The following is a 15,053-nucleotide window of genomic DNA, read 5'->3' as shown; positions in this document are numbered from 1 at the left end:
TATTTGCATCCAAATCACTAGTAATTAGTGGTTGAATATGCTCTAGAATATTTACAGGACAAACTCACAATTTTTCTTTTCCCAAAACTAGTACTATATTTATATAAATAAAATCTATGCAGTCCTTTCTCAAGCATTTCTGTATAGCTGTCACCCTGTGGCAATTTAATAAGAGAGAGCTAATAATTCTTGTTATTTCCTTGTCATAGGTCACAACTCATTTCTATTGCAGAGGGTGAGGATGCTAGGAATATGTTGGCTGCCATTGCTGTCTAAACTTATTCTACAGTGCAGTTTCTCTTTATAACTGCTTTTTAGGAAGTGCATTCTTGAGATTCTATCAAGAATTGCACCATGTTTTCTAGATCTGTGAGTAGGATAGCCTCTCTGTTAGGGGAGACAAAATCTGTTCATAGCAGTGTTGGGTAGTGGCAGTATTTATTAACAGAAGCTTCTTGCCTCTAACAATGACTTAAGCTTTTTATCTTTGGTTATGAGAATAAAAAATGAGCAGACTTACATCAGTTTAGCATATTATTAATCTTGATTAAAATGTATTATAAAAGTAAATATTACTGATTGTTGAGCCTTGCTGATGGTCAATGTCTTAAATGTAATCAGTGTTATATAGAGTTGTATTGTTCTTGTATTGTGCTTACTGATTAGATAATGTTTGCTGCTTAATAACTTGCAGGTAAGAGATTATTTTGGAGATACTACATTGCCGTATGTGTCCTAAGAAGTGACATTGAGCTGTGTGATTTAAGCAGATGTCTATGTATAAGTGTACCAAATGTTTACAGTAGTTGAAAGCTCTAGGGAAATATTAACCAATACTTGGAAGTGCGAAACAGCATAATGCCAAGTTCTAGGAAAAGTCTTGCGAAGAAGTGAGAGTTTATGCAGAAAAATTTCCCTGTACCTTACGACCTTTCCTCTCCTAATAGGAAGCAGTGAAGATGGAGAAAAAGATTAGATGAATTAAAACTTCTTCCTGGGATATTACATACATAGAACACACATGCTCTGTGTCTGAACCTTCTTTATCTAAACTCTGGATCTCCTGGAGTAGCGCAGGTAATCAAGAAGTACTAAGAAATGAAAGTGAACACTGAAAGCAATGTTAAATCAGGACATTAATTTGAATGTGTATTTAACTTTGTAATGTATTTTTAAATCAGTGCAATTTTGCTTTTCATTGAAAGATGATTCTGCCGCTGTTTTCAAGTACTTGAAGTATTTTTCAGATAATTTAAGAAATAAGTAAAGCAATTACACTACAGTCTGGTTTATGTATGAGATTGTATAATATTCTTTTTATATTTTTCCATGTAGTTCATTACCTATTTGAACATACACCTGTTGTAGACTTGTGTATAACTGTTCTGTGCAACAGGTGGCTGTGTTGCTGAAACTGTATGAATGATAGTTGATCAGTAGTGAGCCATATTTATTCAAAAAGATATCACTACATATTACTTTGCTTATTACAATTGCACTATGGATTATTCTTCCTCTATTTCCTGATGATGTACAGAATTAAAATCTTAAATTTTTCAAGGAAAATAAGACAAGTTGAATTGGCCCAGTTATCCAGTTTAATTTGTCCTTTTTGTAGCCTTTGCTATGCACGGTACTTGTAAAACATACATAACTTCTGAGTGTTATGTTAGACTTGCTGAAATCTTATATTCAGTACCATTTCTAAATGATGATTATCAGTTGTTAGTGTTCATGTTTTATAGGAAACTGGAAAAGAATATCTGATATACTCTGGAATTAATTTTTAGATGAGAGATGATGTCTCTTCATTCCTGAATATGATCTTACTGACTGCTTAAACAGTAATAGCATTTGACTCTATCATACTTAAAGGCCTTCCAGTTTTCATTACAATTTCTGCTTTGGAGAGAAAAGGGCGAAATAAATGTACAAAGAAAAGTACAAAACTGTATGGAAATTATGAATTTTCTAAAAAGATTAATTTCTGTAGACTGGATTTAGGCATACTTGGCCCTTCGCTTGTTCATGCTATGAATTCCGAAGCCCTCTGTTTTCTCCTCCTGACTGCGGATTGGAGCTGCCATTCAGAGGCCTGTGGTTGATCTACCTCTCAGTGATTTTATTACAATTGAGAATTAGATTAATGGTTAATAATTCAAGCATTTGAATAAAGTCTTGATCCAAAGTGGTAGTCAACTGGCGCTCATATTTCATACCCTTTATAAGCCAGACCTATTTTAAGATGTCTGCAGGCCTCCATGGTGCATCTTGAAATACGCACTGACCCAAAGAGGCAAGATAGAGTTTGTTCTGAAGTTGTCTGTAGGGAAGGGAATACAATGTGGGTTTTCTCATGTGTTTTTTCTTTTCTTTTGTTTTTAACCTTCATACTTTACCATGTATTTAGCTAATTTAATCCTCTAAATTGCTTGAAAAAAATCTTTAATTACTACCCCAAAGTGAGCTCAATTGAGGAACAAATCTCCAGCCTCCGGGAATGCCTTATGCGGCCACGGATCTGTGGGAAACACTGACAGGAACAGTCTATTTGGTTTTAAAGCAGTTTGTATTTTAGCAACTTTTTTTTGTCAGGCCTTCAGTGTAATGCTAGTCCAAGTGCTTCTGTGTTCATATCCAGTCAGCAGAGAATTTTGATCACACAAAGCGTGGAAGGACTAGGTATTTTCAGATGTGTTAAGCTTCTGTGTTGTATACCTCTATATATGTTTTGATTTTTTTTTTTTAAGTATGTTTTAAATGACAGGACTACAAAGTTAATTTTTTTTCCCAGCATTGTTTAGCCCTTAAGACTAGAATGGTTTTCCATACCAATCAAAAGGGAATTATTTAGATATAGAAAGTTATTTAAAGTTGCCAATATATTGTTGAGATGACTTGTTGTGATGAGACACTCGGGTTCAGAACTTGGTCAGAATTGTACTTCAGTATAAAGTGAGGAACAGAATTTTTCATGGACTCTTCCCAACACATGATTTACGAGGGAAAGCCAAGTAGTTCTTAATACATGCTTACAGTATGTACTTTAGAGGGCTTAAAGAAGCTGTGTGCTACTCTTAATATCTGCTGAAATATAGGTAATAGACTTGGTGTACAAAGTATTATAGCTTACTAATTCCATAATACCAACACTAAATTCCTTGATACAGCTAGATTAAGATATCTCATCTGTGTTCTATAATTCTCATGTTATCAGAAATTAAGCAGGAAAATTCAAACCTAAGAACTAAACTCTAAATGGTCTGCAAAGAATGTGTGGGCTTATCTGCCTTACATGTAGCGAAAAATCTAAAGTATCAGACCTGGAGTTCAACCTTAATTTTGAATGGCTTGATTTAGAACACAGTTCAAGGTTAAATAAAAGCTTATTCTGCTGAATGTTACAAATTTGGCTGTGCTTTTTCTTTCTTGTAATTCTGGAAAGTCAAATATTTGAATTAATCTCATACAAATGTGCAGTATTTCATCCTGCACATCAGGAATTTCCTTAGCTTAATGAAAATCTATGATTTTTGTTCTCCAGTTACCAAGGTTTAAAGAAAATCTGATATAGAAGTGGAAGTTTACTCCTTTGTCCAAATGGACTCATTCGTAATGAATTGCCAAAGGAGCATATTTTCCAGAGTGGGTTGGGATGCATATGGTACTAAGCAAGCTAACATCCTTTTTAGCTATACAAGGAAGAAAAAGAAATATTTAAAGTTGACTCACCACACTTAAACTATGGATTTTAATGTCAGTAATCCAGTAGGCTGGATTACAATAATCTAAAAGGCCTTTTTTGGAAAAAATACATGGTTAAAATTAGATCAACTACTAGCAATATTTAAATAAATCCACTGAGCAGTCAGTTGCACAATGAAGATAAATTAGTAATTCCAACACTTTACATTTTAATAAGGGAGTTTGTCATGAGTCGTACATTAAACTATATGTAATTTCTTGCACTAGCTACCTAAGCATGGTTTCTGTTTTAGAAGTACATGTATCTATTTTCAATGGTTTATTATGAGGACTGGTTCCATTTCAATTCCTTCTCTAGTAGAAAACCTAGATTATTCAAATACTGAAGGCATTGTCTCAATTTGGCTAGTGAAGTTACTTAAATGATCTGATTTCCTACCTAAGGAGGTTTGTTAAAAATGAGGATCTGTAGTGAGAAGCTAATGAAGTGAGAAGTGTTCGATTTTAATGGAAGCACCTGTACGCTCCCACATCCCAAAGCTGCAGATAAGTTGCGTGTATAACTGCATTTATGGAAACTGCCATTTCCATGGAAACAAACTGATTAAACATTTTTTTCCATATCCTCGTCGATGCACTAATGAAAGCCATTTAAGCCTCATTCTTTTTATCAGTATTTTTAGCAGATTTTTATGTAGTACTAAATCTTTTTTTCATGAGGAGGCTGGTTGGTAGGAGGACTTTTTTTTTCATGATTAAGCACTATGCTAAAATGTCAGCATTGTCAGGTGTTAGTGACATGGCTATTTTGTTGAAGTTGGTAAAAGGTGGAATCAAAGTATATTAGCCTTATAAGAAATAGCCTTAAAATAAGAATGGAGTGTACAAAATTACTTCAGCTTTAAGTCATACAGAAATATCCGTGTATGTTAATGGGTTTTGGTACAAGACTGGAAGAAATCTAGAGGAGAGTCAAACATCATATAAACTTATTGAAAATAAGTATTTGTAATACCAGCAGCCTGTTTTTCAGAAACTTGAATATGACTTACAGTTAGTTTTGTTTATGAAATTGTTTGAACTTGCACAGTTGTAGGTGTAACTTAAATGGTACTGATGTGTGTATATATAATGTTTAATTCTATTTGTAAATGAGAAACTATGTAACAAAATCATAGGTATGAGGTTTTCCTATTGTAATTTAATACAGGTATGAGGTTTATGGCAATATATCATAGTTAATGAAATTTCAGGTCAAAATGTCTTTAAATTGTGTACATTTTTAAATTGTAATTTCTACTGTATATTGATTATCATGCATAGTGTGATTCAATAAATTGCTTGTAATTTAAAAATATTTAATATTAAAATAAAATACAGTTATATATTTATAATCTCTTTGTCTGTTTGTTCATTCTTACACAGATACCAACAATGGATTAGGTCTACACTATAGTATAGTTGGCTATCATAACATATATTAGTTAGTGTCCGGAGGTTTAGAAAGTACTTTTGTACCTTAAATGCTCAAAGCCCCAGTCTCTGCAAATGAGTCTTCATTAAATAGTGTAGTCACCCTCTAATTTCTTCTGGTGTCACCCTTGATTGACCAGCAGGTGACATGTATATGCTGTCAGTAGAGAAGCAATACTCAAAATACAAACGGAACATAACTTTTAAAATTGATTATTGCTTTTATTGCTATAACTCAGCCTTTCTAGGAGGGGTGTGAAGATTTCACAGTTTGTAAGTACCCTTCAGAGAACAGATTAATGGTGTATGTTCTCACAATTTATTGAGTTTATTTCTAGAAGAGGAGTAAGATTTTTTTCCTTTTTCTTTTAAATCTAAATCATGTGCTGAACTAACTGAAGATCTCCAGGTAAATTAAGTACTTCTGCATATTGGTAACTTCTTTCACATGAGATTCAGATTACTTAACTCCTGGCACTACCTGAGGCAGGAGGGAGAGACTGGTGTTTTCTTCTTAACCTGTTAAACTGCTAAGATTATGATGAAACATACTGTAAGTAGTTAATGGAGACTGTTGTACAAGCCCTCTGTCCTATCACAGCTGTTCTGAGTCCTGGCAACTGGTGAAACCTTGGAACAAGAAACTGATATCAAGGTGACCTAATGAGGTAAAATATAACTACAGGACTGACACTGATCACTACCAAGAACAGATGTCAAAGATCCCATGGCACTTACTGGTCATCTCATACAGAACCTACTACCAAAGAATATGAATATTCACAATCTCCATCATCACCAACCATCTTGTACAGGATGGAAGTGCTTTGTCTCTGGGTCTTTGTCACACAGGCAATATGATAACTTGCATAGTCCAGGGCAGAACGGAGAACTGAGCCAGATTTTTCCTCCTCCACCCCTGGACACTTCACCTACTGAAGTTAGTACTAAACTTACCCCTCCTACAGTGAAAATACTCATTTATACTTTGTGTGGCTTAGCCTCCACCAGCCTGGTGCCAGCACCACCCCTCAGTCTGCTGCTGGGGTGCTCTCCCTGACTGCACCTTTGTCTTAATTGAAGACCCCAAAACCTGGCAGATCAGTGCTGCGAAGCCAGGCTGGATTTTAGTTACACCTCACCCTTTCAACGTTGAAGGCAAGCAAACACTGCCTCAGGTGAAACCAGCACCTCAGATTTGCAAAGGGGAGCTGTGATGATTTATCTGGGCATGGATGAGCTGTTTGAGGAAACCCTGGAGCCCGTGGCTGGCTCCCACAAACATGACTGTGTGCTGCTTCAGATGCGGCTGCTTTGCAGTTTTGTAGAGCAGCCCCTCCCGAAGGGCAGGCTGCAGCACAGCTCCCAAGTGCCTTCGGTGCTTGTGTTAAGATACTATTAGGATTTAAGACTGCAATTTTTCACTGAAAAGGGAATAGGGAGGTCTTTACCATATGCTCCCCCCCCCGCCCCAGTTTATATATATAAATAATTTGGGGCAGGAGAGGAAGGCTGGAATACTTCTGCAGAGCTTTTAGGCTCTTTCATTATTGTAAAATGACTGAAGTCAGGTGGTGCTTTGTTTTTTTGCTTTTATTTCTGGGTGGCATGTGGAAAATCTATTGCCTGTATGAAGCCGCTTGCGATGCTGTGCTCTTCAGCGTGTGGCTATGGGAGCACGCCGGCGGTGTGGGCCTGCTCCTTCCCCACACGCGTGGGGCTGGGAACCGCAGGACTGGCAGACCTGCTGCTGCTGGAGCAGGGCGGCATGGAGAGGGTGCGTGAGCCTTGGGGGGCTCCCAGCTTCGCACAGGCTGTTTGATGTGGAAGCACTTTAAAACGTGGATCATGTTTTCGGAGAGGCGTTAACCGTGCAGAGCGGAGCGTAAGTTTTCTCCCCTATTGCGTTTTAGAAAGGCGGGTTTGGGATGAGGTGCTGTGGTTCTAGCCATCACCTGGCCGTTGCTGATCTGTACGGCAGCTGCAGCGAAGATCTGTCAGCTCTTGCAGCCCCGTCTCCACCAGGGGCCTTTAAAGGAGGAGAGAAAAAAAAAAAAAAAGTGCCTACGGCTTCCGTGGAGGCGAGGAAGGCCGCTGAGGACCTTCACCTCGCCGGCCCGGCCCGGGCCCGCCCCCGCCGCCGCTAAAGCGACGTGTCGCGGCGGCCGCGCAGCCACCTGCCGGCGGCGCCGCCTCAGGGCCGCCGCCGCCTTCCCGCCTCGGGGCCGCCGCCGCCTCAGGCAGCGCGGGACGCGCGGCGGCGACCTGCCCGCGCCGGCCGGTCTCGTGCCCGGTCTCTCCCCTCAGGGCGGGGTGGGGGCGCCCTGGCGGCTTCCCCCTGCGGCTCCAGGCCGCCCCACGGGCCGCCCCCGCAGCCCCTGCCCGGGCTCCGGGCACCTTCTCCTCAGCGGTAAGTCGCGGGAGGCGCGCGGCCCCGGCCCCTGGGCGCCGGGCTGGAAGCGCTTCGCGGCTCCTGGCTTCTCCCTGCGGTTTCTCTCGGCCGCGCTGGTCTCTCGCTCCTGTATTTCCTCCCTGCATAGCCGTGCTGTCCCCGCGGCGTCGCGGGGAGCCTGGTTCTGCGTCCCTGAGGCGGTTTCTCGGGGGTTATGGTGATCTGACAGCAAACCTCAGCCTCCTAAGTATCCTCTTACACCTGTCCACCCCGCCTGCTCCTCTCGACCTGCCGTTTCTAGCTCCTTCGGTTCGCCGAGGCTTCCCCTCTCTCGGCCTGTTCGCCGGCCGCTCTGCGACCCTCCTCACCAAGTCCCGCCGGCCGTTTCCCTGTCAAAGAGCAGCTGCGCGTCTGCTTATCTCCAAACAGCACTTTTCGCACAGGAGAACAGAAATCGGCCGGTCTTTGTGCCTGCCTTTGCCTCTCTGTCCTTTGGTTGTGCCTTTTCTGCCCGGCAAGCTGGACGGACGGGAAGTCCAGGGTAAATCCTAACGCTTGGCTTTGGTCCTGTTTTCTTGCTCAAGATACCCGTGTGTCCCTAGGGTTTCTTGGTGCCCACAACGGACTATTTGGAGCTGTCTCTCTCTCTTTCTCTTGGCCTGGCTCGTTCCCTAACCAAACTTCTCTGTGAATTCCCACCCTTTCCTGGCAAAGCTGAATCCGGGTAGTTAGGAACGGCGAGGACGGCCTGCACGGGCAGTGAGCTGAGTCGTCGTGAGAGCAGAGTGGCTGAAGATGCCCTGAAGAAACGAGAGCAGAAGCGGTGATTCCCCGAGACCTGCTCACCGCCTGCAGCTGACGGATGACGTCCGGTGCTGGGACTGCTGAGCACCTGTGGCCGGGGTTGGTTTGTATTTTCTGTTGGCTCACCAACTCCCTAACCGCTCTTACCTAGAAGCATCAGAATAAATATACATGTTTTCTTATGACTTCGGTCTTAAGCTTCTACGTGTAGGTGGACTGGAAGAAAGCAGAAGCGTTTTGGAAATACGTGGAGTCGTGGCAATACTGACCACTGATGCTAGAGGAAAGATTGCTGTGAGGCTGCTGTCTTCAAACCTGGTGCTGGCAGAGCATCTGGGCTTGGTGGGATGGTAAAACTTCACTGCCCATCATCTGCCATGCTAACATGTGAGGAAGGGGCGTTGCTGTGTCTTTCTGATTAAACTGGAGAGTAAATACTGCACTGCTGTTATCGTACGGGGGCAGAAACTGCAGTTATACCCCACCATTATTTGACTGTTGGTGAAAGAGGGAAGTACTTTCTCCCAGCAGCTTTCCATCGTATCAGAAAGGCGAGATTCTACTTTTGAGTGTATAATGAAACCCCCATTAATGCTGCATCCAAATGCTTGGTCTGCTTCCGCTCTATCTCTTGCTGTACCTAAGGTGACACCTTTAAAATTGACTGCTTTCTTCTGGGTGTAATTGATACTTAGACTTTCTCCCAGCTGTATATCAGCCTTAAAGGGCAGAACTAAGAGAGCTGGGAAGACCATCAACAAGGAAGAGCTGCTGGAGCTATCCGTAACAGGTGCAGCTGGCGCCTCAGGGACGAGACGTGAAAGTAAATGATAAAGCAAAGACACTGACCTGTGGAATGAAGGGGCTTGGGTGGAGAAGAAAAAAGTCGTTAGCTGAGGGCTGCTAATCTCGTGACAGTAGCTGGCCTCCTTGTTTTCCTTTCTCCTTCGCTTAGCTTGTGTGTGCAGAAACACACACAGTGAAGTGTGCGGATCTCTGCTCATGTGTGTGGTGGCGGCTAGACCAGATTTCCAAGGTAATGTGGGGGAGAATATGTTTAAGAGAAGCGCCTGAGCTGCTATGTGAGTGTGTGTGTGTCATGTTTCCCTCTAGTGGACTGCTCATACATATACATGGTGGGAAGCTATTCCCACAAAAAGCGGATTACCAGGAGCTCAAGGAGAAGTTACTTTTTTAGTCAGAGTTTGAGGCTTTTGTCTAATACTTCTATGTATATCTGTGTGTGTATGATGATGCAGTGTGTGGTTTTATTATAATTTGTGGTAATTAGAGCTGGGAGAAAAGAGAAACAGCTGAGATCAAAAAAACAGAGGCAGTGTGTTATCCAACCTAATTGACTGTTTTGCTCATGGTGGTTTGTGGTTCACTCTTCCCACAGTCTTTTTTTTTCTCTTTTTTTTCCCTGCTCATTGAGGTCTTTAAATTGGACAAGCAGCATCTCATTGTGTTTTTTAAATATCTGTCCCATTTTCTCTGAGGGCAGATCTTGCTTTAGTATCGCATACTTATGTAGTTGTTATCAGTGGTTTTTTTCATGTGTCACGGCTGCCTAAATCCTCTTTGCATGTAGACTAATGAGAGCAATGTAGCTGAGAGGAGAATTTGGCCAGTATTTCTACCATCTACCATCTGAGGATGATTCCAGCGATGATTCCAGCACAGCGATTACCCAGTGACTTCAGCACTATTTGCATATGCCATCAATTTGATACATGAAATGGAGATACTGGTTTTAAATCCAATTGCACACTGCAAAAAACAATTTGGCTTCAGTTTAAAACATACTAGTAGACATACAAACAGATGGTCATTGCTGGATGAGCTTGGAGACTGTTTTCTTAGAGAAGAGAGACCTTTCCAGTTTGTGGCATACTTATGAGAAAGTAAAGGGAGATGTCTGTTTTTCATTTGGCTTTCCATACCCAAGGACAGCAGTAGGTGATGTTCACTGCACCTTTGTTTCAGTGGTTCGATTAGTTTGGCCTCTGCACCATCTGTAACCCCTTCCTTCCTTCCAATGGAAGGAGTATTTGTTGTTCTCTAAAAAATGGATTTTCTCCTCTGTTCATCTGCACAGGTCACCTTGACTAACAGCATTCGCAGCTCCTGAAATGAACACTGCTGAATTAAAACAGCTGATGATGCTTTTCCAGTACTGAGCAAGTAAACAAACATCTCAAACTTGTATCCAAGCATTTGTTTAGCATGGAACTGTGCAACCTTTAAAGATTCTGGTGTCTTAGTACCAGAAGATTCATTTAAGGGTGATCAAGCTGGAATGTCAGTGGAAACATGAAGAATAAAACCAAAGGAAAGAAGCAAAGGCTTACTGTTGATAAAGAAGCGTTTTCTGAGGAGTCAACAGTGAGAAAAAAAGAACTGGTGAAACGCTTGCGACACAAAGAAAGGCGGAGCGGGGGGAGCAAGGAGAGCAGCAAGAGTACTGCAGCCAGAGCCAGGCATGCTTGGAGCAATAAAGACAGGCAGTTGAGGAGACTGGAAAGCAATGAACGTGAGAGGCAGAGAATGCACAAGCTCAACAACGCTTTCCAGGCCTTGCGGGAGGTGATCCCCCATGTGAGAGCTGAGAATAAGCTTTCCAAAATAGAGACTCTAACATTGGCCAAAAATTACATTAAATCTTTGACCTCCATTATACTCAATATGTCCAATGGACATTTTCCAGCTGCAGAAGGGATGGGGGGGACCAGTGGATCCAAACTGCAGCAGCATTACCAACAGGAGCATGGGGATGGTGAACATGAGGAACATCTGAAAAAACATTCCACGCAGATTCATAGCTTCAGGCAAAGCAGCTATAGTTAGCTGCTGCCTTCAGTCTCTTTCCTTCCTGCCTGATGGCACATGTCAGTACCTAGAGTTTTTAAGAGATTGTTTTTGCCTCTCCATATTGTTCTTTTTTCCTTAAAAAGACAAACGGGTGGTACTTGTGGTTATAGCTCATATTGCACATAAAAATTATGTAGGGATATTTTTCTGTGGCGCCTCAGGGTTTGGGAATTTATCCTGTGATACTATAGTTGAATTGCAGAAAGTAAAGATTTAGTAACTTCTGTAAATTACCCTCCCTAGAAGCATTGTGAGTTGTGTTTAAGCCCTGTGTCACCGGAGTTCACTTGTACTTGGCTGTAATGTTGTTTGCCAGCCATTTAATGAATTGATTCTTCCTTAACTATCTTGCTACTGAGGAGGATTAAAAATCATGACGAACCTGTTGAGTGAAGTGGTATACGTGTGAACCAGCCACTAAATCTGAATGTTTATCTTGAGTTTTTGGATCTATTCCAAAGCTCACTGAAATCAGTGGAAGACTCCCTTTTACTTTCACGGGGTCCCAAACACAGGGGTGTATTACTGAACTTAAAACGTGCAGTATAATTTTGAATGTTGCAGAGCATGATAAACACTTGAAAGTACTTGTTAATGTAAGCATTTACAAAACTGTCTTAGACTGTAAGCTCTCTAGAGTAAGGACATTTTTCTGTCTGTATCTAAAGCATCCAGCCTCATGGAGTTCGTCTTTAGTGGGTCGTTGGGTGCTGTGGTAATACACATATTAAATAATGGGCAAGTTACTTATGATCTTCACAAAAATGGTGATAAAAAGACTTTAGTACAGTCACAAGTTAGACAATGATCTATCAATTACAAATTATGTGCTAATAAAGCTTGCAGCATACTCTGGATTTTTTCTGGGCTAGTGCTAGATTCTGATATTATGAAATACAATAAATGAAGGAGGAGCTCTTCAAACAGGACAAGGAGCTTTTTTTTCCCATTTCCCATCTCTTTCTAAAAAATTTTATGTGACTGAGAAACTCTCATTTCCTATCTTGTTTTTATACCTGAAGAATATTTATACCTGCCCTTTTTTGGAACTGTGTTGCATGTGAAGCCCTTGTGTTACAGCTCTTCATATCCTACGGTGGCAGGACAACTGCTGCTCTGTGGTGTGGATAGTGAAGGTAGAATTTGGGATCTCATGCACCTGTGGGATTGATACAGCATCTTAAGTAGTCCTTCCCCCTGTTAACTAGAGCTATTCAAGGAGAGAAGGTGGCTGAGGAAGGGTTTAGCAGATCTGTCAGTGAAGGGGACTGAAGAGAACTGCTGCCCTTAATAGTTTGTAACATGCTATTTATTTTGCTCCGGCAGGGCTGATAGTGTGGCGATTTCATTTGGACCACAGTGTAAGGTTTCACAGGCAGGCCCACAAGGGACGAGAATTCTTCTCCACCGTAGCTACCTGCAGGTATGATGTACAACAGTGTAGTGTGTTTCAGATGTGTGGCTCTCTTACCGGAGAGAAAGGATTTGGATCCTGCCTCCTTGACTTTGGATTTTCATAGGTTCTGAACTGCTTGCAGACTTTAAAATGGTTGCGGTTAGCGCTCCTAATACTCAGTATTCATGGAAGTATTATTTAGTCTATCTTGCAGATTTGGTTTGCCTTAACTGTGCTGTATCTTACTTCATACAACAGCTGCTCCTTAACATATTTGTATGCTGTCTGATTGCAATGGGAGAAAGGATTATCATCAAGGCATTTTCTTTCACTTGTTCTACTTCCTCTTTTATCTGAAGAGATGCCTTATTGGGCAATCTATTGGGCTAAAATGCAATTTTCTGTTAATAGAATACCTTCCTCTCTGTTGCAGAAGCAGATTGCTAAAATAGGAAAATATCTACTGGGCGCTCAGAGGTCATCTAAGATCCCATATCCCTCTGGAGTCAGGGACCTGGACATTAAAGCCTATGTTGAAAACAAAACATGTTACCCAACCACTGGCCCCCAGTGAATCCGAGTGAGGCTTCTAGTCTGTTCATGTAACAGTCACGACAAGATGAAGCTTTAGTAAATGCTTACAGTCAGCAGTCACAACGTTTACATTTAGGATTTCGTCTCCTTCAAAAAATGTTAATGATCTCTATGGAAACTGAAGAAGGCTTGCTCGGAGGAGTAGGGCTGCAGCAGCATCTGGGGAGCAGTCAGGCTGGAAAGGCTGATGAAGGTCAGCCTTTTAAATAATTGCAATGTACACATTTGAATAAATGACAAAAGCTGCACAGCGTACAAACTTGCCTACTCTCTGAGGTAGCCCTTTTTTTCCTCCTTATTTTCTGCATCTTAAATACACAAAGGATCAGGTGGGATATACCTCACTATCCCTAAATCTAGCAGCAGGTTAAAAGGTTACATTCTAGTAGACTGATAATCCCCTCAGATCTGCCTGATTTGTTGGCTACAGCCTTATCCTCAGAATAATGCTGATGAATGATTGCTGAAATGTTTAGAGAGGAATTTACCAAGGGAAAACCTGTGTATTGCTTCTCTTGGGAAATCCTGGGTGGAGCCTATTGCAGCAGGCATAGAAATATAGTAGTTATCGGAAGATAGCTACTTTTTAAAGTTATCTGAGTAAGTAGCAGCAACATCTGCATTTGAATGATTGCATTTCTGAAAAAGAAGTGTTCTAGTTGCATCTCATAGGAACAATGGATGAAACTGTTATACTACTGTTTTAATAAATACGTTGGTAATAGTAATCTATTTTACAAGGCATGGGAGAATTTGAGCTACCAGAAATTAAACACACACACATAAATCATGCATACATAAATGGACTAATTAAGTTTCTCTTTATAAAGCAATTTACGCATGTGAAATTATAATGGCTTTTGGATCCTCATTCTGGAGAGACTGCCATATATGAGTCATACTTTGGCAGACAGCATAAGGTATTATGATGAACATTAAGTCTGATTTTCTTTAGTATGAGCTACTTTACTTAGTATACAGGCAAATTGTGATGCATCCTTGTCATGGGAGCATCACGACCTTGCCCTGATCAGGAGTTGAGAAGCTGAGTGTAATGAACCATGGCTGACAGGCCAGTGCAAACGAGACGTGAGCGTAATGAGCTCTGGTACAGGCTATGAATCAACAACTGCCAGAGCAGTACCTGGAACTGCTGGGAAGGTGCGTGGTGGTGTCATCACGGACTGCTCTGCCTGCCAGCCTGTGCCAACATCTGGCTATAAACCCCCCCAGGAACAGAAGTTGTGGGAGAATATTGGTATGTGGACATCCAATATCACGTAGAAGCAGATTTGCAGAGGTGGGACTGTCACGTGTTGGTGAGGGCTGCTGTCCATGAGCCCAGCTCTGAGGCTGGTTGGAGGGTGAGTTGCAGTCCCCTAGCTCTGACTGTGTTGGCTTACTGGAGTGATAACAGGGGCAGGTCTCAGTTAACTCTGTGTGTGTGTGGGTGAAGCTTTTTACAGCACAGCCTATCCCTTGCTTGGTCCACTAAGCGACTGAGCTGAGCTTAGCAGTGTCACATTGTCTCATGTTCCTTTTCCTCCCATGATACAAATTGGTGGCAAATGCAAGCATTCACATCATTTTGAGACTTGGTGCATCTTTGTCAGCTCTTCTCACCTTCTCTGTGTTGCCATTTAAGACCAAATTGCAGTGTGGAGACTAAATGGATTTTGATACCAAAATACTGTAATCACAGATATATGCAACTTTACAAATTACATGACATCCCTGGGCTGTGTGAGAGACAGCACAATCCAGGTGAGAAGCTGGGTGAGTTAACATGGTTTCTGCCTTCTCCAGCTTCCTTGCCAT

The 15,053-nt window shown here is 41.7% G+C and overlaps 2 protein-coding genes across 3 annotated transcripts in view; both read left to right on the top strand.

Annotated features, from left to right (window-relative positions):
* LMTK2 (lemur tyrosine kinase 2) overlaps positions 1-5,099 on the top strand; it is a 45,313-nt gene extending 40,214 nt beyond the window's left edge. Inside the window, exon 14 of the mRNA XM_026116115.2 lies at positions 948-5,099. Within this exon, the coding sequence (XP_025971900.2) occupies positions 948-976 (29 nt within the window). The 3' untranslated portion in view covers positions 977-5,099. The remainder of the gene's footprint in view (positions 1-947) is intronic.
* Positions 5,100-7,354: 2,255 nt separating this feature from the next.
* On the top strand, positions 7,355-12,177 carry BHLHA15 (basic helix-loop-helix family member a15). 2 transcript variants are annotated; one of them, XM_026116169.2, is made up of 3 exons: positions 7,355-7,588; positions 8,285-8,473; positions 10,473-12,177. In XM_026116169.2, the coding sequence occupies exon 3, from the start codon at positions 10,688-10,690 to the stop codon at positions 11,219-11,221; it is 534 nt and encodes a 177-aa protein (XP_025971954.1). In that variant the 5' UTR covers positions 7,355-7,588; positions 8,285-8,473; positions 10,473-10,687; the 3' UTR covers positions 11,222-12,177. The 2 variants fall into 2 exon arrangements, with proteins under 2 accessions (XP_025971954.1, XP_064376311.1); XM_064520241.1 differs by lacking the exons at positions 7,355-7,588; positions 8,285-8,473 and adding an exon at positions 8,480-8,761.
* The last annotated feature ends 2,876 nt before the right edge of the window (positions 12,178-15,053 follow it).

This window comes from Dromaius novaehollandiae, chromosome 14 (genome assembly GCF_036370855.1).
Source record: "Dromaius novaehollandiae isolate bDroNov1 chromosome 14, bDroNov1.hap1, whole genome shotgun sequence".
Lineage (NCBI taxonomy): Eukaryota > Metazoa > Chordata > Aves > Casuariiformes > Dromaiidae > Dromaius > Dromaius novaehollandiae.
The sequence above is the reverse complement of the archived record's forward strand: the minus strand, read 5'-3'. Positions and strand labels throughout refer to the sequence as shown.